Raw genomic sequence first — 22194 nt, 5'->3', positions numbered from 1 at the left:
TGGAGGGTTCCTGTTATGGAATCTGTAGAGCCCAGACAGCAGTGGGAGGGGGGGAGAGAGGGTTCCTGTCTTGGAATCTGTACCCTCCTTGGGGTTTCTACCAGTTGGGGCTAGACTCATCCAAGCTCAGCACGTCCCGCGTGCTCCAGCCAGTGTGGCTGACAGCCGTCGTGGGCCCCGGGAGCAGGTGCGAGAGGCGGCTTGTGCCCTTGGGGGGGGGGGGGGGGGGGTCAATGAGCCCTCAACTGCATGGAGTGGTGCTTCAGCAGCAATTCAAAGGGGCCCGGGGCTCTATTCCAGGGCCGCTGTCTCCTCCCCACCGTCAGCGGGCCTGGCTCCAGGGTCAGCCTCTCCAGCTCTGTGGCTCGTCTCTAAACTTCCCCCGGGGCTGGGTATCCCTAGAGTGGTGTAGAGTGCCCAGGCCCTCCCAGCTCCCGGAACGGGACTCTGTGTGCGTCTCCAACTGGCATCAGCCCTCTTCTTCCTGTTGGCGTCCGAGGGCAAAGTGGGCTCTAGTTGGAAGCCAGGTCTCCCCCAGCTTTTCTTTCTCCCTGGCCGCAGGGCTTGGTTTCATGTTGTTCGCCCTAAGAGTTCAGCTGTGACTTCCTGAGCTGTCTCTCCGCTGCTGTCGGCCTGTTTCTGATCACGCGGCCGGGCCTCCTAGCTCAGGCTCAGCGCGGCTCCGTACCTGGAGAGTCCTTTGTAGCCAGTTCCCGTCCCTGCGGCCGCGCACGGGAAAGCTGCTCTAATTTGGCAAGAGGTGCTGAGTGTTGAATGTTTCCCTAAAGCCGAGTGTTTAGCTTGCAGCCTGCTGTATCCCTCCAAAGCCAGCACTTGGCTGCTTGGGCCTGCCTGGATCCATGTGAACCCTGAGGCTGCTTGCAGCTCCTGCTGCCATTCGTGTGACGTTCAGACCTGTGCGCTAGAACCGCGTTTCCCAATTGTATTTGACCACGGAACCCTTTTCAGCTTGAAAGAGTTTCAAGGAACTCCTAGGGTTGCCAGGGTAAAAAAATTTTGGGGGGGGGAGCGGGGGAAGAGACCCTCCGTGCCCTGCTGCAAAAAGGCTCTGTCTCCAAGAGGGGGTGGGGGGAGTGCCGAGTTCTCACAGAACCACGGGGTTCCACGGAGCACCAATTGGGAAACGCTGTGCTAGAAGCATCTGGTCCGTGGTCAGGGTGCCCCTTCCCGTACTGGGAAGCCAATAAGCCTCGATTTCACTGAGCCGTCTAAATCCACCCCAGACCGTTCCCCCATCCTGCTCCCTTGTCCCGCCCCGCCTCCGGCTTATCGATTTGTCTCTCGGGGTCTCTCGGGCTGGGGGTCGGGTCACCAGAACATTTCAAAGGGCTGCGTGGCAGCTCCTATCCCAGGAGCCGTCAGAGGGCGGTGCCAAACCTGAGCAGTGCTCCCACCCGGAGGCAGAGCCAAGCCCAGCCCCGCAGCATAGGAGCTGCCGCAGTGGGGTGAGGACAGGGCAGGATCTGACTGAAACCAGGGTGCAGCAACTGGGTCAGCTGCCCAAGGCGCCACGCCCTGGGTGTGGCTTGGGCTGGCAGCTTGGCCAGGCCTGTATGGCGGGGCTCAGGGAGGGAGCGCTCCCTCCACCCTGACTCACCTCCCTGGGCTGCTCAGGCTGTTTGGATTGGGGCGCAAAGACGCTGCTAAAACACCTCGTTACAGCTCTGCCCAGCCCCCACCCCGACTATAACTGGGTCGTGACAAACCATAACCGTTTTCGAACAGGCCTGAGCCCAGAGGGGCTGGACACCGCTGGTCCAAGCCGCTGCCGTGGGGTTTCGCTGGCGGTCTGACTTGCGGGGTGCCATTGCCCAATAAATGAGCAAGGCAGATCCTTTCCCAGCAGACTGGTCTCTGCACGTTTGTCCGGTGCTGACGTTAGGCACGCCGGCCTGTTGCTGGAGCCTGTTTAGAAATCAGGCTACCTTCTAGTGATCTGGTACCGAGCCAGATTTCAGTGGTAGGTTAAATCGTAGTCAGTAGTTCTGCAATTGCATCTTTGCGTTCCTTCAGGTCGCCTGGGTGAATCCCGTCTGGTCCCGGTGGCTCATGAACTAAACTGTAATCAGTCTGTTTGCAAACCAGGGCTTTACGTGTCACCCACATCAGAGCTCTTCTTTTGGGGCCTTTCCCCATCCCCTCTGCAGCAAAGACTGATCCAGAGAATTCATTTCGCTTCTCTGTAACGATGGGCTCTTCCCCGAGTGCTCAGTTAATGCATCTGGTGCCCCTGACTGGCAGAGGGGGGACAATTGGCCAAGCAGCTGGGAATATCCCACACACATGAACGTGATTGGTCGAGGGAAAGTCAATAGAGCTTTTGTCCAATCCCTCGCCATTCCGTTGAGGGGTCAATAGGCGCGTGGACACGGGTGATCCAGTTGGCACATTGTACCTGGATTTTCAAGGCAAGGTCCCACACCGACGGCTCTTTAGGAAACAAGTGGTGAGATAAGAGGGCCCGTTCTCTCATGTGTCAGTAACTGGCTGAAAGATGGGAAACAAACGGTAGAAATAAATGGTCCTTTTTTACCATGGAGACACGTGAAACACATTTGGGTGACCCCCTCCGATCTGTATCAGGGCTAGGGCTGGTCAGCGTTTTCATTCGTGATTTGGAAACAGGAAGTGGCCAACGTTGAAGACTTTCTAGATAGTTTTATCCAAAACTGACTGGAAGGAGTTAAAGGATCGCACCAAGCTGGGTGACTGGACACCAACATGGCAGATGAAATTCAATGTTCAGTGCAAACTAATGCATGTTGAAAAATAATCCCAGCTTTACATAGGCCCACCACAGTAATGTTTCACTTTAAAAAGGGGAACTGCGGCCGTTCTCTTCATGTTACTGTTCAAAAAGGGATCTTGCTGTCCCCGTAGATAGTTCTTTGAAAACTACTGCATGGTGCACAGCAGGGCTCAAAATAGGAATTATTAGGAAAGGAATAGAAAATGAGACAGAAAAATACAATAATGCTTCTATATAAATCCATGGAGCGTTCAGCTCTTGAAAGCTGTATCCAGAGGATATAGTGGAGGAGAAACAATGACTGGCGGTCTGGAACAACTTCCATCCAAGGAGAGACTAAAAAGAATTAAGCAGCATAGAAAAAAGATGACTATGGGGGGGATAAAACAGAGGTCTCAGATCTCATGAATGGGGTCAGACCGTGAATAGGGAAGCGTTATTTACCCTTTCACGTACTACAGAAGTGTCACCTGGTACAATTGATAGGCAGTGGGCTTAATGCAGACAAGAGAAAATACTACTTTTCAGTATGTACCGTTAATCTGTGGAACTCCTTGCCATGGGATGTAGTAATGGCCAAAAGTATTGCACTAGTTACAAAGACTAGAGGATAGGTTTGTCTGTGGCTATTCACTAGGATGGTCAGAGTAGCAGCCTCATGCTCTGGGTGACTCTGAACCCTAGTCATCAGAAGTACGTGAGGAAAATGAATGTCAGCCTGTAATGGCTCTGTGCTGTGCACTCCTCAGAAGCTGTGGGGCAGGTGACCGTTGCAGGCAGATTGCAGGGCATAGCGGCCCATGGTCTGACCTGGTGTGGCAGCTCTTGTGCGCTGACCTGGCACTGAATTCCTGTTTTGTGATTCCCAGCTCCACTCCCGTGCCCGGTCGGTGCTGCAGCCCCGTGTCTGCGGGTGTGTTGGTTAGCAGCTCCGCCGCTTGATGCCTGGTCTCCCTTATGTGCTGCAACCTCCTGGCTCCTGTTTGGGCAGGACCCTCCTTCGCCTTCATAGACATTTGCTCTCTGCTCTTCCAGCCCCTCCTCCTCGCTGCTGCGTCCTCCCATCTCTTCCTGCACCTCCCCCTGGCTGCCTCACCCAGTCATGCTCCCTTGGCTTCCTCTGTGACCCTGAGCCCTTCCCTCCTCTTGGCAGCCAGCTGGCATCCACTAGCCCCCCGGCCCACCTTCCCCCTCTCTCCTGGGATCCTTTGGCCCGTGTGCCCCCCCTCCCTGGAATCGGCCTGGAGAGGCACCGCTAACGCCCCGTCTCCTTTCTTGGCAGATGACCGGCCAAAGCCTGTCCCGGTTGTAAGTAAACCTGCCTCCTTAGAGCCAAGTAAATCAGCATCCCCATCTCCCCCGCCTCCCCTGATCGCCGAGGTGGAGCCCGTGCTGCTGGCCGACGTGACGCTGGTGCCGATGGAGAGCCCAGTGCAAGTGGACACTAAAACGGAGCTGCCTGAGGCTCCTGCAGACACACACGAACCTCTTAGAGACACCACTACAGTGCCAGGGGGCATGGAGCAGCCCGAGGAACCCCCTGCCTTGGACACAGAGCCCCAGGAGGAGGCAGCTGCCAGCCCTGTCCTGGCACCCCCGGCCCAGCCATTGCTGATAGAGACACAGGAGGAGGAGGAGGAGGAGGTGCCAGTGGAGATGGTGCCAATGGAGCTGGCACCCCCCGAGGATGCGCCCCTAGAGGAGGAGCTGCCAGCCAAGCCTGCTGCCTCCCCCAGCCCCCCACCCTCCCTGGAAGAGGCCTCCAGCGAGGCTGCTGTTGACTCCAACGGAGTCTTGGAGGAAACGCCGGAGCCGGTGGCCGAGCCGCCCACGTGCCAGCCAGAGCCGGACATGGAGTCTCCCATTGCCCAGCCCGAGGAGCTGGTACTGCCCAACGGGCTGGAGGTGCCTGGCCAGCAGGAGGCTAACGAAGCAGAGGAGCAGCCGGAGTCGGATGTCAGCCCCATCTCGGAGCCCGAGGAGGTTAAGGCAGAGGAGCTGGCTGTCCCGGCCTCGCCCCCTGCGGAGGAGGAGGAGGAGGAGCCGGAGCCAGAGCCGGAGCTGGAGGAAGAGGAGGAGTGCGAAGAGCCCCTGGAGGCACAGGAGCAGATTTCCCAGTGTGAGGCGCCTCTATCCCAGAGCTCAGAGGCGGTCACTCAAGGTGGGGAGCTGGGGCAGGGTGCCCTGGGCTAAGGAGACGGCTGTGGGAGCAGGAAGCAAGGTCCTGTCTAGGGCCCGCTGCCTTCTGGCGGGTAGTGCTGGTGGGGACACGGTGCCTCACGGTGCGTGGGGTCCCTTGCGGCGCCTCGGGGAGCCAGCCAGCGTGGGGTGGGCCCGGGCCAGGGCTCCGGCATAGCAAGAGAATCTCCCTGCAGTGCAGGGGGAGGGGCTCAGGATGGCGGGGGGGTGGCCGGGGCAGGTGTGGGGGTCTCAGTTGCTCACCTCTTCCCTCCAGTAGCTGTGTCGGTGCCAAAGAAAAAGCGGAAAATGAAGGAGTTCAACAAGAAGGAAGCCGTGGGCGACCTGCTGGATGCCTTTAAGGAGGTGGGTGCGTGGCCCTCTGGGACGGTGTGGGCGCTGCGTCTCTCCTTCCCCCCTCACCCCCCCCCCCCAAACTGCTGCCTCGCGTGATGAGCTCTTGTTAGTGCCATCGTGTCTGGGCCACTGATGCACCGTGATGGGACTGAGGATCTGATCTGCAGCAGGGAGTCCGGGTTCTGGGGCCGCCCCCAGCAGGGCCAGTGGGGTGCCTAGTGCCCCCTCTCGCTGGGAGCTGTTTGCTATGGGATGCAGTCGCCTGAATGTGGCTCCAGGGTCTGGGGAGGCTCAGGCTGGGTTCTCCCTCACGTCGTCTCCCTTTTGTTGGCAGTCTCAGAGCAGCGATGGTGCCGCCGAGGTGGAGAACAAGCCCCCAGCCCCTGAGTCCAAGGCGCCTGCCCCCGCCTGCCCCCAGGAGGAGACAGAGGAGACCTGGGAGGAGAAGGAGGACAAGCTGGATCCGGACAAGGTCAAGGCGGCGGATCAGAAGTACCAGTACAAGGAAGGTGAGCCTTCCTTCAGCCAAAGTAGGTGTCCTGCTTACTGCTTCCTCCTTGCGCTCGGGTCGGCCTGGCCTCCTGTGATGACATCCGCTCTGAGCCATCGTGTCTGGGCCACTGACGCTCTGTGATGGGACTGAGGATCTGAGCAGGCGGGGGCCCACTGGTGGGGGGCTGGGAGCGCGCGCCGGCTGCCTCTCTGCGTTTCGCTGCTCTTGGCTTTCACTTCCCCGGGGTCGCTGTCCCGGCGCGCCGGCTTCTGCGGAGACTCGACCGCAGCCGGGCCCACTCGCACCCAGCGCGCACTGGAACGGGGAGGGCAGGGGGCAGATCCTTCGCCTCCCGCTAGCCCAGGGGGCACTGGAGGGCAGCGGCCCCAGGCCTCAACTGCTGGGCTGGACCCTGCGGGGGGACGCAGCCCTTCGCGTCCGGGAGGGGTGTTAGCAGCGTGCCAGGAGCTGAAGGGCTGGCAACTGCCTTTGCCTTTTGCTCGCTGCAGCTCCCAGCATGCTCTGGGGCCTGCCTGCACGCTTTGCCTGCTGGCTGCCCTGCTGTGGAGCCGCGTGCCGGGTCTGCGTCTGCCACTGTGGGCTGCCTGCGCGTGACCTCCCACCTTGCACGAGGGTGGTGGATAGAGGCTGGCGGTGTCTTCCTCCCCCCTGCAGGGAGCGCCTGGGGCCAGTATCGCTCACTGCCTGTGGTGTGGGGCTGCGCTTCTCCGCCTGCCCTGCCGTGCCACTTCCCTGCCCCTTCTTCCCGCCTTGCGATGCCCCCCTGGTGTGGGTTGTGGCTGGTGGGGGCACGTTTCAGGGCGCTCTCCTTTCCTCCGCCCCAGAACAATGGAAGCCACTGAACCCCGAGGAGAAGAAGCAATACGACCGGGAGTTCCTGCTGGGCTTCCAGTTCATCTTCGCCAGCATGCAGAAACCCGAGGGGCTGCCCCAGATCAGCGATGTGGTGCTGGACAAGGTCAGTGCCACCACCAGACTGGTGAGGACCTACAGGCGTTGGCTTCTTCCGCGGGTGTTTGCGTGTTACCAAATGGGCAAAGGCGGCTGACAGCACTTCCTTCTGTGCTTGGTCGCTGTGGGCTTTGCTATGGCCAGAACATGAGACCCAAGTAGTCCGGGATGGGGATGGGCACTTGGCATGGGACAGGTACCCCTGAGCCAGCTGTGGCCAAGGAGCTGCTCTGGAGTCATCCGGTGCATGCCTTGCCCTTGGGCAGCTGGAAGTTGTAGTGCCCGGTCTGGAGCGGACAGCCTGTTGCTGACCCTGTCTGGGGCGTTGTATAGAGCACAGCAGCTCTTCAGCTGAGCCATGCCAGAGGTGCTCTCCCTCAGTGTTGCCCTGTCCGTGTCTTCTCTCCTTGCTGTGGGAGACACTTGGCGTTTCTCAGCGCGAACGTGCATTGAGGAACAAGCCCAGTTATCCATATATCACGACGGGGAATAAACTAGTTACCAGAAAGAGAGAGAGATCTTGGAGTCATTGTGGAGAGTTCTCTGAAAACATCCAGCCGTGAAAAACGTGAACAGACGGTTGGGAATCGCGAAGAAAGGAATTGAGAATAAGACAGAAAATACCAGACTGCCTCTGTATAAATCCAGGGTATGCTCACATCTGGAATGCTGTGTACAGATGTGGTGGCCTCATTTTGGAGTTGGAAAAGGTTCAGAAAAGGCCAACAGAAAGGATTGGGGGTAAACAGTGAGGTGGCAAATTTTGCAGACGATACTAAACTGCTCGAGGTAGTTAAGACCAAAGCAGACTGTGAAGAACTTCAAAAAGATCTCACTAAAGTAAGTGATTGGGCAACAAAATGGCAAATGAAATTTAATGTGCAGGGCTTGTCAAATGGCGAAAGCTGCTCGCCAGCCCCACACTGCGCATGCGCAAGAGCCATATTGCACACGCACACGCCGCCGGTAAACAGGGCACGCGGCTGAGATCTCGCCACGGGCGAGTAGATTCTATAGTTTGTCGAGCCCTGTTAATGTGGATAAATGTAAAGTAACGCACGTTGGGAAAAATAATCCCAACTAGACATATAATATGATAGGGGCTAATTTAGCTACAACTAATCAAGAAAGAGATCTTGGAGTCATCGTGGATAGTTCTCTGAAGACGTCCACTCAGTGTGCAGCAGCAGTCAAAAAAGCAAACAGGATGTTAGGAATCATTAAAAAAGGGATAGAAAATAAGACGGAGAATATCTTATTGCCCTTCTATAAATCCGTGGTTGCTCACATCTGGAATACTGAGTACAGATGTGGTCTCCTCATCTCAAAAAATATTATACTGACATTAGAAAAGGTTCAGAGAAATGATTAGGGGTTTGGAACGGGTCCCATATGAGGAGAGATTAAAGAGACGGGGACTTTTCAGCCTGGAAAAGAGGAGACTAAGGAGGGATATGATAGAGGTCTATAAAATCATGAGGGGTGTGGAGAAAGTGAATAAGGAAAAGTTATTTTCTTGTTCCCATAATATAAGAACTAGGGGCCACCAAATGCAATTAATGGGTAGCAGGTTTAAAACAAATAAAAGGAAGTTCTTCACACAGCTCATAGCCAATCTGTGGAACTCCTTGCCTAAGGAGGTTGTGAAGGCTAGGACTATTAACAGGGGTTAAAAGAGAACTGGATAAATTCATGGAGGTTAAGTCCATTAATGGCAATTAGCCAGGATGGGTAAGTAATGGTGTCCCCAGCATCTGTCTGTCAGAGGGTGGAGATGGATTGCAGGAGAGAGATCACTGGATCATTACCTGTTTGATTCGCTCTCTCTGGGGCGCCTGGCAGTGGCCACTGTCGGTAGACAGGATACTGGGCTGGATGGACCTTTGGTCTGACCCAGTACGGCCGTTCTTATGGGTCTGGAATAGCTGCCATATGACAGATGAATAAGACTGGGACTTTTCAGCTTGGAAAAGGCAACTAAGGGGGGATATGATAGAGGTTTATAAAATCATGACTGGTGTGGAAAAATAAATAAGGAAAATGTTTTTTACTCCTAACACAAGAACTAGGGGTCACGAAATGAAATTAATAGGTAGCAGGTTTAAAACAAACAAAAGGAAACATTTCTTCACATGATACACAGTTAATCTGTGGAACTCCTTGCTAGAGGATGTTGTGAAGGTCAAGAAAATAGAGTTCAATGAAGAGTTAAATAAATTCATGGAAGATAGGTCCATCAGTGGCTATTAGCCGGGATGAGCAGGGATAATGTCCCTAGCCTGTTTATCAGAGGTTGGGAATGGGTGATGGAATGGATCACTTGATAATTCCCTGTTCTGTTCACTCCTGGGGCACCTGGCATGGGCCGCTGCCAGCAGACAGGACGCTGGGCTAGACGGCCCTTTGGTCTGTCTCTTATGGGAGTGTGATCCAGCGGTTTCCAGTTCCCTGGCTGGGCGCACCAGCAAGCTGTGTGGCCTGAGCCGTTTGGGTGCATGAGCAGATGTCAGACCCCAGCCCTGTGACCCTCCTCCATGGGGTATACTAAGGGTGTTGCTAGTGGGGTCTGACCCTTCCTTCAGCCCCCAGTTGGGATCCTCAGTGGGTTTGCCCCCTTTTCCCTTGCAGGTGAATAAAACGCCGCTGCGACCGCTGGACCCCATCCGCCTGAGCGGGATGAACTGCGGCCCCGACTTCACCCCTTCCTTTGCCAACCTGGGCCGTCCATCCATGGGCAACCGGGGCCCGGTAAGTGCTTCCGCGGGGCACCAGCCTCCGCCCCACTCGCCTGCATGATGATCTCTTGTTTGTGCCATCGTGTCTGGGCCACTGATGCTCCGTGATGGAACTGAGGATCTGAGCAGGCCCAGGAGTTTGTGCCGGGGCCGTTAGCCCAACTGGCTCGTTCTTCCCTGGGAGGTGGTCCAGCCGGGAGGCCCCAGGTCTGCCTGAGAGCGGCCCATGGGGAGTGGGAAGGAAAGCCCTGACGTCTCCCCTTCCTTCTCCTCAGCCTGCAGGCCTGGGGCCCCGCCGCTCGCAGCAGAGCCAGAGGAAAGAGCCCCGGAAGATCATCGCCACAGTCTCCCTGAACGAGGACATCAAACTCAACAAGGCCGAGAAGGCCTGGAAGCCCACCAGCAAGCGGGCTGCCGAGGAGGAGGATCCCGACAACATCAAGACGCAGGTAGGGAGGTGCTTGTGCGGCGCCACCTGGCTGGGCTTTGCGCCAGGTGGCCCGTGGCGAGCGTCTGGGCCACCGTGCCCCATGGGGGAGCGAGGCAGCCGCTGGGGACGGGTATTGTCGGGTGTGTCTGACTGTATCTGCGACGTCCCTGCAGGACCTGTTCCGGCGCGTGCGCAGCATCCTGAACAAGCTGACGCCGCAGATGTTCCAGCAGCTGATGAAGCAGGTCACGGAGCTGTCCATCGACACCGAGGAACGGCTCAAGGGCGTCATTGACCTCATCTTCGAGAAGGCCATCTCTGAGCCAAACTTCTCCGTTGCCTACGCCAACATGTGCCGTTGCCTTATGGGGGTGAGTGCCCTGAGGGCTCAGCTCCTCCGAGGCCTTGGCACCGTCCCGCCACAGAGATCAAAGCTTCTTAGTGCTTTTGTGGAGCAGGGACCCGCGTCTTCCAGGTGGGGACACTGAGGCACCAGAGCTGGGGATGGAACCCAGGAGTCCTGGCCCTGCTGGTTCGGACAGAGCTGACAGCTGTCCCCGTGTTGGCTGAGGATGCCGGGCTGGTTGGTCACCCACCCTCATCTCTGCTCCTGTCCCTCCCTGCAGCTGAAAGTCCCCACGACTGACAAGCCGGCGGTGACCGTGAACTTCCGCAAGCTGCTGCTGAACCGCTGCCAGAAGGAGTTTGAGAAGGACAAGGACGACGACGAGATCTTTGAGAAGAAGCAGAAGGAGATGGATGACGTGGCCACGGTGAGTGGCCTGTTCCCGGGGTGGGGGGCGAGCGCCGTCCCATTGGGAGGGGGGCCGGCGGGATTTGGCTCTCCTCTGTAAACCCCGCTCCTCTCCCCTCAGTCGGAGGAGAAGACTCGGCTGAAGGAGGAGCTGGACGATGCGCGGGACAAGGCCCGGCGGCGCTCCTTGGGCAACATCAAGTTCATCGGGGAGCTCTTCAAGCTGAAGATGCTGACGGAGGCCATCATGCACGACTGCGTGGTGAAGCTGCTCAAGAACCATGACGAGGAGTCGCTCGAATGCCTCTGCCGCCTGCTCACCACCATTGGCAAGGACCTGGACTTCGAGAAGGCCAAGGTACCTGTGGCCCAGCTTCCCTGCCCTGGGCCTGCTCGGGAGTGCCGGAGCAGCTTGGCACCGAAGGGCAACCCCATTGCAGGCAGGGTGCAGATGCTGCCTATGGGAGGGGTCAGGAGAGGGCTCGGGGGCTTGTGTGGGGCTGCTGAGGGGTGGGCAGTGGGAGTGGCAGAGGGGTCTGTGAACAATGGGGCCTCTCCAGCCTGAATGGCTCCCCACTTCCCCTGGGTGCTCTCCACGAGTCCCCAGGCGGTGGGCTGGTGTGGGGCGCTGCGCTCGCAGCCCGGGGGGGTGAGCTGTGGGGCCTGGCACGCAGCAGCCAGGCGTGGGGAGAGCGTGGTGGTGACGGACGATGCTGTCTCCCCTCCCACAGCCCAGGATGGATCAGTATTTCAACCAGATGGAGAAGATCATTAAGGAGAAGAAAACGTCGTCTCGAATTCGCTTCATGCTGCAGGATGTGATTGACCTCAGGCGGGTAAGGTGCCAGCGTGGCCCCGGATAGGTGGGCATGACCCTACTGGGTAAGATACGTCTGTACCTGGGCAGGGGGGTGCCAGCCCCGCCCCGATGTCCTCAGGATAGATGGGGGCTTGGCCTTGCTGGGTAAAGAACCTACCTCGCCCCTACTCCCAGATCCAGGGGTGACTCCCTTGCCCATTAGAGACAGACATGACACTGCCGGGTAAGGGGTGTGCCCTGCCTCCTTCCTGATAGCTGAAGGCACGTCTGTACCGTGACCCCATTGCTGGGGTCCTGTGTGGTGAGCGTAGCCCACTGGGTCGTGGCTGAGACTCCCTCCAGCAGCTGTTTGGAGCCGTGTCTGTGTAGAGTGAGCCCCTGGTGGGATGCCGGAGAATCCCATACCAGCAACTTGCCCCATCAGGCCCTGCCGGGCCCTTCCCCCTCCTACAGCCACTGTAATCCCTGCTTCCCCCCATGCCCTTTGCAGAATAGCTGGGTGCCGCGGCGAGGGGACCTGGGCCCTAAAACCATCGACCAGATCCACAAGGAGGCGGAGATGGAGGAGCACCGGGAGCACATCAAAGTGCAGCAGCTCATGTCGAAGCAGGACAAGAGGAGAGGGCCTCCCGGCTCCTCGTCTGGAGGTGAGATCCTGGAACAACTTGCTGTGGGCCCATGCGCCCGGCCGGGGGTACGGGCAGACTGGGCCGAATGCTGGGGCTTTGGGGCTTGTGAGCCTGCTGTCCCCAGGCCTGTGACATGTACAGGCCAGTTGGAAGGACTCTCCCCATGCCCTCCAGAAGCTCGTGGTGGTGGCTGATAGTCCTCACGCCTGCTGGGGGGTGGCCTGTATGCCTGGGAACTGTGAAGCCTAGTCCAAGAGGTGCCTGGCGAGCTGAAGGACCCTGGCTCTGCCCTGTGAGTGCTGGGGGAGGGTCTGTAGGGCTCCATGGTGCTGGAACCGGGGCAGGCACCTGCAGTGAGATCCTGTCTGTCCCCATGCAGGTGGGCGAGGGAGCCAGGTTGCCGACGACGGCTGGAACACCGTCCCAATCAGCAAGGGCAACCGGCCAATTGACACCAGCCGGATAACCAAGATCACAAAGGTGAGTGTGGTGAAGGGAGGGTGTCCTGCGGACGGCAGCTCTCCGCAGCCACAGAGCCGAGCTCCCGTCTCGCGTTTCCTGTCAATGGCCCTAGTCCTTATGGTGGCAGAGCTTTGAAAACTGCCCGCGTGCAACCAGGGCAGTTGTCGCAGCCAGGAGACGGTGACTCGCCCTGTTCATCCCAAGGGGGGGGGGGGGGTTAACTCTGAAACCTGACGGTGGCGCATTTGAATGCCAGCGTTCACTGTTTTGTTGGGGATCACCTTGGCAGGGAGCTCCAGCTCCCCCGCACCCTTTGGTGTCGGCTGCTTCCCCACGAGAGCTGAGTGCACGGAGCCAGGGATAAAGACTATTGAGCAGCTGCTGCCAATTGATTACAGCAGTGCCCAGTCTGGAGGCTTTGCTGCAGGATCTAGGGCCAGCTTGATTTGGGGCATGTGGGCTCCTGCCTGTGGGCACCAGGAGCTCCTGGGCATTATGACCCAGAAGGACCTGGGAGCCTGGCTCGGGGGGGGGATGCTGTTTGCAAGGCCTTTGCCCGTGTGCTGGCGTGGACCCTCCCCAGCGTCTGCCAGCTCCCTTCCACGGGGGCAGGGCTAGACAGGAACCAACTCACGCCAGCTCCCTGTGGGTTTCTCTCTGTGCAGCCTGGATCAATTGACTCCAGTAATCAGCTCTTTGCACCTGGTGGGCGTCTGAGCTGGGGGAAGGGCAGCAGCGGAGGATCCGGTGCCAAGCCTGCCGAGTCAGGTACATGGGCAGTGCTTGCCAGCGCTGTGGCGGGAAAGGGGGGGCGCCCGGGCAGTCTGTCTCCGAGGGGCGCGCTGCGTGCACCGGGCTCTGACTCTTCTGCTCTGTGCCCAGCTGCTGACGCCAGCCGGCCGGCCACCAGCACCTTGAATCGCTTCTCGGCCCTGCAGCAGTCGACGCCTGCGGAGAGCCTGGATTCCCGGCGGGTGGTGCAGAGGTGAGTCGCGCCGGCCACGAGCCCTGTTGCGGCCTGGCGAGCGCGTGCTGGGGGACCTCCCGCGGTGCCCGGGCGTGGGGCGGCTGCATGGGCACCGGGGCAGCCCCTTGGTCCCTAACAGTGGGGGGAAGGAGCTTGCCCCAGCGCCAGCCGATCGCAGGCGTGAGCGGTGTGGGGAGGTATTGCGGAAGCAGGGCACAGCCCCTAACCCTGTAGCTGCCCCTCGCTCAGCCGTGGGCTGGGGGTGTGGAGTGCTGCTCTCCGTACCAGGCCCTGGGTGATACAGCGTTTCAGGCAGTGCCACGAAAATCGGAGCAGCAGAGCCGGGGCGCTTCCAGCTGGCCCCCCCAATGACGCAGGTGCTGCTGAGGAGAAGGTGCTCACGCCTGCAGAGAAGGGGCAAGGCGTTAAGCCCCTGGAGAGCTGGGCGTGTGGGAGCCCAGAGGTGGCTTGGGGGGCACTCGTGTACTTGGGGGTGTTTCACCTACTCTGCCGCTCCCCCAGGGGCAGCTCCAGCCGGGATCGGTCGGAGAAGGCCGGAGAGCGAGGGGACCGCTTGGAAAGGGGAGACCGCTTGGAGCGCCCCGACAGGGGGGAGCGGGCAGACAGGAACAGGCCCCCCATCACCAAGAGGAGCTACAGCAAGGAGACCGAGGACAGGAGCCGGGAGCGCGAGAGGCAGGGTGCCCAGGAGGCTGTCCGGAAGGTGTCCAGCATGACGGAGGAGCGGGACCGGAGCAGGGAGCCAGGTGAGGAGTCGGCTGGGATGGGACAGGGGGTGGTGGGTGAGGAGGGCACTCGGAGATTTTGGGAAGCAGTGGAGGGTCCCACTCTTCCATGATATTGATGGAGGTGGAGGTTGGGTGCAGAAGGGAGCATGGGGTCTGGGAGGGAGTTTGGACGAAGGAGGCGGTTGTGGCTTGGGGCACTGGACTGGGATGTAGGGGTTTGGGTTGTGACGAAGGGCAGGGGGGGGTTGTGACCTGGAGCGAGGGAGTGGGGTGTTGGATCTGGGTGTAGGAGGGGAGCAGAGGGTTTGGGTATGGAGAGTAGGGAGGCAGAGGGTAGTGGGAGAGAGGGGCTGGGTTGCCAGAGGCAGGCTCTGGCGGGGAGACTTACATGGGTGAACCCCTGCCATCAGCCCGGGATGTTTCCCAGGCAGCTTCTGTGCTTGCCCCAGTCAGGCTGCAAGGGGAAGGGGGCTCAGCCCAGTGCCTGTGTGGATAACTAGGGCATGGTGCTTCGTGGATGCCTGTCGTTCAAACAGGCAGCTCCCATTGGCTGGATTGTGTTGGGGGGCGGGGCAGTGCCTGAAGTTCCCCCACCCCGGCTGAGTGTTGAAAAGCAGCCGCCTTTCTCGGCAGCGTGTGGGTGGCCGAGGAAGCGAGGAGCCTGCCAGGGGCTCCCCGCTGCGTCTGCAGGCCCGGATGCGGTGGCTTGGCAGGCTGGGTCCAGCCCGAGGGCCGTATTTTGCCCAGGCCTGTGATAGGATCCTTCCCTCCCCACAGTGAAGCGAGAGCCAGCGCCCCCTGCTGCCCCGCCCAAAACAGCGCTGTCGGAGGAGGAGCTGGAGAAGAAATCCAAGGCTATCATTGAAGAGTACCTGCATATCAACGACATGAAGGTGAGACCGGGGCGGGGGAGGCAGGGGCAGCCCGGGCCCTGTGCCCCTGTCAAGCTGGCTGCAGAATTACAAGTGACCAGGATCCTTCCTCTGACAATTGGGGTGGATGGGGCGGGGCAGGGCTGGAGCCATCAGCCCTTTGCTGGGGTCCAGCTGAGCTGAGCCAGGCTCCCCAGGCGCTGCAGTGTGCATGAGACAGACACTGGCCGTGCTGAGCCCCCTTTCTCCTGCAGGAGGTGCTGTGGGGTGGGTGGGAGGGGCCAGGGCCATGCTGAGCCCCCTTCCCCTGCAGGAGGCGCTGTGGGGTGGGTGGGAGGGGCCAGGGCTGTGCGGAGCCCCCTTTCCCCTGCAGGAGGCGCTGCGGGGTGGGTGGGAGGGGCCAGGGCTGTGCGGAGCCCCCTTTCCCCTGCAGGAGGCGCTGCGGGGTGGGTGGGAGGGGCCAGGGCCATGCTGAGCCCCCTTTCCCCTGCAGGAGGCGCTGCGGGGTGGGTGGGAGGGCCAGGGCTGTGCGGAGCCCCCTTTCCCCTGCAGGAGGCGCTGCGGGGTGGGTGGGAGGGGCCAGGGCCGTGCTGAGCCCCCTTTCCCCTGCAGGAGGCGCTGCGGGGTGGGTGGGAGGGGCCAGGGCCGTGCGGAGCCCCCTTTCCCCTGCAGGAGGCGCTGCGGGGTGGGTGGGAGGGGCCAGGGCCGTGCTGAGCCCCCTTTCCCCTGCAGGAGGCGCTGCAGTGCGTGCAGGAGCTGAGCTGCCCCTCCCAGCTCTACGTCTTCGTGCGGAACGGCATCGAGTCGACCCTGGAGAGGAGCATGATCGCCCGCGAACACATGGGGCTGCTGCTGTACCAGATGGTGAAGGCAGGCTCCCTCTCCAAGGAGCAGTACTACAAAGGGTAAGGGGGCCCCTGCGGCCCAGCGGGGGGCTAAGCCCGGCCATGCCTGGGACCTGGCGAGGGAAGGGGCTTGGAGCTCTGTCCTTCCTAGGGCGAGGCCTGGGGGTGGGATTTGCTCCCCTGCGGGCGGCCTGTCTGCAGACACCCCGGCTGCCAGCCCTGGGCTCTGACCCGCCGCCCTCTGCTGCCCTCAGGGTGCACGAGATCCTGGAGATCGCGGAGGACATGGAGATCGACATCCCGCACATCTGGCTCTACCTGGCTGAGCTGATCACCCCCATCCTGCGGGAGGGGGGCATCGCCATGGAGGAGCTGTTCAGGTGAGCCGCTCGCCTGGCGGGCCCTGCTCCCTGGGGCGCGGCTGGCTGCCCGAGGAGGAGCTGACCCGTGTCTTTGTGCCCTGCAGAGAGATTGCCAAGCCCCTGGTGCCCATTGGCAAGGCCAGCACCCTCCTGCTGGAGATCCTGGGGCTGCTGTGCAAGGGAATGGTAAGTGATGCCCCCGCACCGCTCCCTGCCTGACCCTGCCAACGGGGGCCTCGAGCGGGGAGGGCTGGGGTCACTCGTGGGCTGGTGGCGTGGCCCCCATCCCGCCCTCCCTGTCCGGCTCTGGGGCATGGCCTTGATTCCCCTCAGCCCCGGCCCTCCAGCTCCCAGCCCCTGCTCTGCCGCTGCAGGGATTTGGGCTTGGAGGAAGCCCAGCTGGGTGAGCAAGGGCAGGCTCTGAGCCTGGCCCAGCCGCGCAGCCCCGATCCGTGCCGTGCGGGGAGGCGCTTGCTGCTGCGGTCGCAGGAGGAGCTTGAGGGTCTGTGGCCGCCCCCTCCAGCCAGCCCGGACTTGCCCTGCCCTGCCTCCCCGCGTGAGTCTGCCTGGGAAGCCTGACAACAGGAGAGCCCCCCCCCCCCCCTTTCCCTGCCCCTTGCAGAGCCACAAGAAGGCAGGGACGCTGTGGAGAGAGGGAGGCCTGAGCTGGAAGGAGTTCCTGCCCGAGGACCAGGATGTGAACAAGTTTGTCACGGAGCAGGTGAGCGGGGCTGGAGCCTCTCCAGGACTGGGGGAGGGGAGGTGCTCAGGGCAGGGGCTCTGGCGGCCTGGAGGCAGCTGCGACTGGAGCTCTGGGTGCTGGAGGACCCCGCAGGGCGCAGCTCCCTCCTTCCCCTCACTGGCTTCTCCTGCCCTCAGAAAGTGGAGTACACCATGGGGGACAGCTCGGACATGCCCAGCCGCAAGGAGCTGACGGCCGAGGAGCTGTGCAAGCAGATGGAGAAGCTGCTGAAAGAGAACTCTAACAACCAAAGAATATACGACTGGATCGAGGTGAGGGCGCTGCCTCCCCGGTAGGGGGTGCTGGAAGGGGCGGGACATGAGGGGGCCCCAGGTCAGGAGGGAGGCAGCAGGAGCATTGGCTGGAGCTACCTCTGGCCCGGGGACCGCTCTGATGTGCTCTCCCCCCACCAGGCCAACCTGAGCGAGCAGCAGGTCTCCTCCACCGTCTTCGTCAGAGCCCTGATGACGTCCGTGTGCCATTCGGCCATTGTCTGTGAGTAGGAAGGGGGCTTGTCCTGCCGGGCCGGCTTCCCCTCGGGTGACCTCAACCAGCCTGAGTCCTGGGATGGGAGGGGTTGATGCAGTGGGGATCCCATTCCTCGGCCCTTTGTCCTTTGCATCCCTAAAACCCACAGTACGGGAATGGATTACCCGCTAAGCAAGTGCTTATTGGACAGTCGACTGGTTGCTTCCTCTATCAAAGAGGCAGCAAGGCGGGGACAAGGAGGGGGCACTTCAAAGCAGCAGCGTTGTGTGGCGCTTGGGGCATGACCCCGGGTTCCTCGCGGCATTGCCGCTTTAAAACACTGCCTGCAGCCCGGGGCCAGCTGAGGGGTCCTCAGGCATCGAGTGGCGTTTCTACGGGGCAGCGCTGTATGGAGCCTGGGGACTCCCCTGCTGTCCCCCAACTCTGTGCGGCACCTGATGCCAGGCTCCCCGTGGCGTTTCAAAGGGGTAGGGCCGCATGGAGCCCAGGGCCAGCGGGGGAGTCCCCAGCTAACTCCGGGCTCCATGGGGCGCGTTTGCCTTCGAAGTGTAGCAACAGCCCTCGGCTAATGGAACAGTCCATGCCAAGTGCATTGACTCAATTAGTTACTTGCAATTTAACATCCCTAGTGTGTTTCCCACCTGCTGTGCCCTGGGCTAGGGCAGGATCTGGGGCCCTTGGCCAGTCTGTGGCTGCCCTCCCACCTCTCTCACTCGCTCTCCTTCCCCCGCAGTCGAGAACCCTTACCGGGTGGACACAGCGGTGATCAAAAGCCGGGCCAAGCTGCTGCAGAAGTACGTGAACGAGGAGCAGAAGGAGCTGCAGGCGCTGTACGCCTTACAGGCCCTCGTGGTGAAGCTGGATCAGCCGCCAAGTGAGTGTCCGGCTGGCCAGGGCCCCAGCCGCTGGCTCCCAGAGGGCTGGTGACTCCCGGGAGGTGGGAGGGAGGGGCGTGATGGGGGAAGTCACAGCTCCTCCATTCCAGGCCTCGTCCCACTGATGGTCACGTGCTGGGGCCGTGGCTTGTGCGCAGCGGGAGTGGCCGGGGGGTTATTCCCATGTCCCTCTGATCCCCCCCTCTCTCGCCCTCCCCGCAGACCTCCTCCGAATGTTCTTTGATGCCTTGTACGACGAGGACGTCATCAAGGAGGAAGCCTTCTACAAGTGGGAGTCGAGCAAGGACCCGGCCGAGCAGCAGGGCAAGGGGGTGGCCCTCAAGTCAGTGACAGCCTTCTTCACCTGGCTGCGAGAAGCGGAGGACGAGTCGGACAACAACTGAGGAGCACGGGGCCAGGGCCCCGCTGGCCTCTCTGAGGTCTGGACTCGGTTGCATAGAGGCCGCGGGGAGCTGCCCTGCCTCCTGGACTCCCTCCTTTTCCTTTTGTTTTGTTTTCGAGGCCTGTATTGGTTTGTGTCTGATGATAATAAATTGATGCTGAAGGAGGCAGGCATGCTGTCGGGGCTCTGCCCAGCCCCAGCGCAGGGACCCGGATTCATGGCAGTGACGGGGCCAAACTCTGCAGGGTGCAAAGCACCAGAAACTCATGTCTGTTGGGGGCTGTCTCCTCCCCCCATTTATTGCTGAAATATAGAGAGATTATATATATATAAACTTATTACCTTTGGTTTGGGGACAGGACTTTGCTCTCCCGCTCTCCCGTCCCCGGATCACAGCCTGCTCCACAAACCTGCCGGATGGTTTTTTATTTTCAAAAAAATCATTTCAGCCCCCTCCCCCCAAATCTCCCATCTCTGAGATCGGCTTGGGAGCTGCTGGGGCCGTTCCGGGCAGGGATCCCAGCCCCTCTGTGCCAGGCGAGCCTCCCCTGGGGCCGGCTCTACAGCTCCTTCCCCCCCACGTTTAAGGCCACAATTGTGCGAGCTAGCGAGCGGTGGCTTCATCTGCATCCCCTGTATTTATAGAGCGCCAGATGTTAACGAGCCGCACGCGTAATTATTAAAACAAGGATTCAATTACCGGTCACGTGAATTTGTAAATAATTTTTTTTTGCTTTTCTTTATGGAGTATTTAATTGAAGATTTAAAGGCATCTTTTCACCTTAAACTGGAAATAAAAGAACATTGCTAAAAAACGCCGCGTGTGCCGCTCTCGGATCCTGGCCTGTCTGCGAGGACTCCCTGGCCGGGTCTGCTGCCCCAGCCCTGCAGCACTGCCCTGAGAGTGGCTCCAGGCTCGGCGCCTCTGGGCCAGCTAGGAAGTGGGCGCGTCAGAGTGCCCGGAGCTGGTGCTGCCAGAAAGCCCTGGAGGGGGTGAAGGCTGCGGTGTGGCTCTATCACCATCGCTCTGGGCTGACTTGAGGATCCCAAGCTGTCACCAGCGCCGCAGAAGTCGAAGGAGAAGCCCTCGCCGGTCCGCTCTGGAGGGAGATCCAGGAATCTGAACACGGCCCGGAAGTCCAGCGAAGATCATGAGCTGCGGGGCAGGTGCTGCCTGCGGGGAGCCTGGGTCCCCAAAGGACTGACCCTTGGTTTTACTGTGGGGCAGGGAGGTGGCAGGAGGGACGGGAGGGAATACAGTCCAGAAGGCCTGCGTGTTTGGGAGAGTCAGCTGCACCAGCCCTGGGGAGGGGCTACATCGACTGGGCTCCTGCCCTCCAAGCTGCAGGGCCCCTGTGGGTGAGGGTGGGGCAGAGCCGAGGTGGATGGATTGTTAGACCCCTAGTGTAAGGCCCAGAGAGCTAATTTGCATGTCTAGTCTGACCTGGTGATAGCAGGTGTTAAATGTCTCCTCTTCTCTCCCCCCCCCCCAACCGCGGTATTGAACCCAGGGCTTTGGCTGGCTGCAGCCCCCCTTCCATTGCCTGGGGAGGTAGCGAGAGACGACCCCCCCCCTTGCCCATGGTGCCATACTCCTCCTGAATTGGGTGTGGCTTGTAGCCACTGGGCCTGGCTCTGCTGCCCCCTGAGGCCTCTGTGGTGTATTGCAGGGGGGAGGGGGCACTGAGCTGGGGGGCTGCACCTTGGCATGGCTGGGCAAAGGCCCCTCAGTGGCTTTTTGGGAGCCCCATGGAGTAGCCCCAAGGACAGGCAGGGTGAGATTGCTCTGCCTCTTCCCTGTTCACCCTGGCTGGGCGCTTGCTGCCAGGGGGTGGGGGCTTGCTGCCAAGGGGGTGGGGAGACCCTACGGGTGCCAGCGCCCATCGGGGCCTGGGCCGGGACGCTGGCGGGCTCAGGGAACAGAGAACATGACCTGCTTGGGAGAGAGCAAGTCCCTGGGTTTCGTTGTCTGGTGTGAAATGAGCTATGGAGGCCGGTCCCTGGCCGGCAGGTGGCTGGCATGGCTGTCCCTCATCTCATGTTGGCTGCAGAGCCATAACTGCCCACTCTGGGGTAGGGGAGCAGCATGGGGGCAGGTATGGAGCCTGCCTGGGTGCAGGGTGCCATGTGCAGGGAAACTGGAAAAGGGGGGGCATTTTTGGCTGCTGCTTTGAACTGGGATTGGTTTGTATTAGCCCTGGAGGAGCTGCTTAGTGTCTCAGTGGAGGGCTGGGGTGGGGGCTGAGCCAGGCAGCAGGCTGACGGGCCTGGGTGTGGTAGTCTGGCACCTTTGCAGCCTGAGACGGACATGCCAGCCAGGCAGCTCTACTTCCCAGCAAAGGCAGGCCTGGTGCCCACACGAGCGGTGCCAGCTCCCAAGAGCAGGACTGGGCCCTTGGGGAGGGGGCAGACCCTTCCGCACAGTTGGGGTGGGTGTCCTTACCTCCTAGTGCGGTGGTGTCCTCACTATCTGCTGGGGCTTCCTCTGCCTCTCTGCTAGGGGGACATAGCTCCTGGGGTCCCTGCTGCGTTCCGCTGGGGATTGGAGTGGAGCCCAGCGCTCTCCCATCCTCCCTGTGTCCCTCGGACCCCTTCCCCCAGTGCCTGCCCTGAGTGGGGCTCTGGTGTCAGGCTGCAGGGGAGGGGCAGGGCTGGCCTGGGGTGAAGCATTGCGCCATGCCGGCAGTAATACCTGGGAGCCCAGGCTGTGGCCGAGGCCCTACAGGGCTGGTCCTTGCACACGTGTCACATGTTGGGGAAGTCTGCCTGGTTGTGTGGCATGTAGCGTGTGCTGGACCATCCGTGTTACGAGGGTGAGCATGGGCTGCCTTTGCCATGCTGCCTGTCCCAGCCCTACCTGCACGGCAGCAGTGTGCTGCTCTGGGCACGTGGCCATCAGCGTGACAGCTGTGCCCCCGTGTTGCACGTGGGGGGGGAGGCTGCTTGCTCTGAGCCCCTCTTCCAGGTCACCAGTGCTGTTAGCCTGGGTGCAGCGGGGGCTCGGGCGCCACTCGTCCCGGGGGGCGAGCCTGGCAGGGCTGTGGGATGGGATACCTGCCATGAGTCGCTCTGGGCAGCGGGGAGGGCTCCCTTTGCAGGGCGTAAGGCAGGGTGGCTGGCTGCAGCGGCTGGGACCGGCTCGTGGGCCGAGGCTGGGGTAGCATTCGGGGCACTGGCTGCAAGTGTGCCACAGGAGGGGAGAAATGATTTGGAGCCCTTGTCCAAATTCTCATGCAGTCTCCCCCTTCCCCTTCCCTCAGTGACCGGCAGAGGGGTGAAAGATGCTGCTT

General features: G+C 60.8%; 1 protein-coding gene and 3 non-coding genes across 17 annotated transcripts in view; all 4 read left to right on the top strand.

Moving 5' to 3' along the window:
* EIF4G1 (eukaryotic translation initiation factor 4 gamma 1) overlaps positions 1–19608 on the top strand; it is a 42846-nt gene extending 23238 nt beyond the window's left edge. For 8 of the 14 annotated variants that reach the window (XM_075938087.1, XM_075938092.1, XM_075938086.1 and 5 more), the window contains 24 exons: positions 4053–4931; positions 5226–5314; positions 5640–5835; positions 6644–6798; positions 9399–9518; positions 9781–9954; positions 10109–10306; positions 10562–10708; positions 10811–11047; positions 11421–11525; positions 12000–12156; positions 12518–12618; positions 13266–13368; positions 13483–13585; positions 14090–14334; positions 15094–15209; positions 15921–16093; positions 16288–16413; positions 16500–16581; positions 17018–17116; positions 17275–17409; positions 17551–17632; positions 18360–18500; positions 18724–19608. In XM_075938087.1, coding sequence (XP_075794202.1) covers positions 4053–4931; positions 5226–5314; positions 5640–5835; positions 6644–6798; positions 9399–9518; positions 9781–9954; positions 10109–10306; positions 10562–10708; positions 10811–11047; positions 11421–11525; positions 12000–12156; positions 12518–12618; positions 13266–13368; positions 13483–13585; positions 14090–14334; positions 15094–15209; positions 15921–16093; positions 16288–16413; positions 16500–16581; positions 17018–17116; positions 17275–17409; positions 17551–17632; positions 18360–18500; positions 18724–18905 — 4145 coding nt within the window. In that variant the 3' untranslated portion in view covers positions 18906–19608. The remainder of the gene's footprint in view (positions 1–4052; positions 4932–5225; positions 5315–5639; positions 5836–6643; positions 6799–9398; positions 9519–9780; positions 9955–10108; positions 10307–10561; positions 10709–10810; positions 11048–11420; positions 11526–11999; positions 12157–12517; positions 12619–13265; positions 13369–13482; positions 13586–14089; positions 14335–15093; positions 15210–15920; positions 16094–16287; positions 16414–16499; positions 16582–17017; positions 17117–17274; positions 17410–17550; positions 17633–18359; positions 18501–18723) is intronic. The other 6 variants (XM_075938093.1, XM_075938099.1, XM_075938098.1 and 3 more) reach the window with 4 other exon arrangements.
* On the top strand, positions 5393–5469 carry LOC112543933 (small nucleolar RNA SNORD66). The gene has a single exon (XR_003087226.1). It is a non-coding gene; the product is annotated as a small nucleolar RNA SNORD66 (small nucleolar RNA).
* LOC112543939 (small nucleolar RNA SNORD66) lies at positions 5884–5960 on the top strand. The gene has a single exon (XR_003087232.1). It is a non-coding gene; the product is annotated as a small nucleolar RNA SNORD66 (small nucleolar RNA).
* Positions 9559–9634, top strand: LOC112543938 (small nucleolar RNA SNORD66). Its single transcript, XR_003087231.1, has one exon. It is a non-coding gene; the product is annotated as a small nucleolar RNA SNORD66 (small nucleolar RNA).
* Positions 19609–22194: the final 2586 nt, after the last annotated feature.

This window comes from Pelodiscus sinensis, chromosome 10 (assembly GCF_049634645.1).
Source record: "Pelodiscus sinensis isolate JC-2024 chromosome 10, ASM4963464v1, whole genome shotgun sequence".
NCBI classification, from domain to species: Eukaryota; Metazoa; Chordata; order Testudines; family Trionychidae; genus Pelodiscus; species Pelodiscus sinensis.
This window is presented reverse-complemented; position numbering and strand designations above follow the sequence as displayed.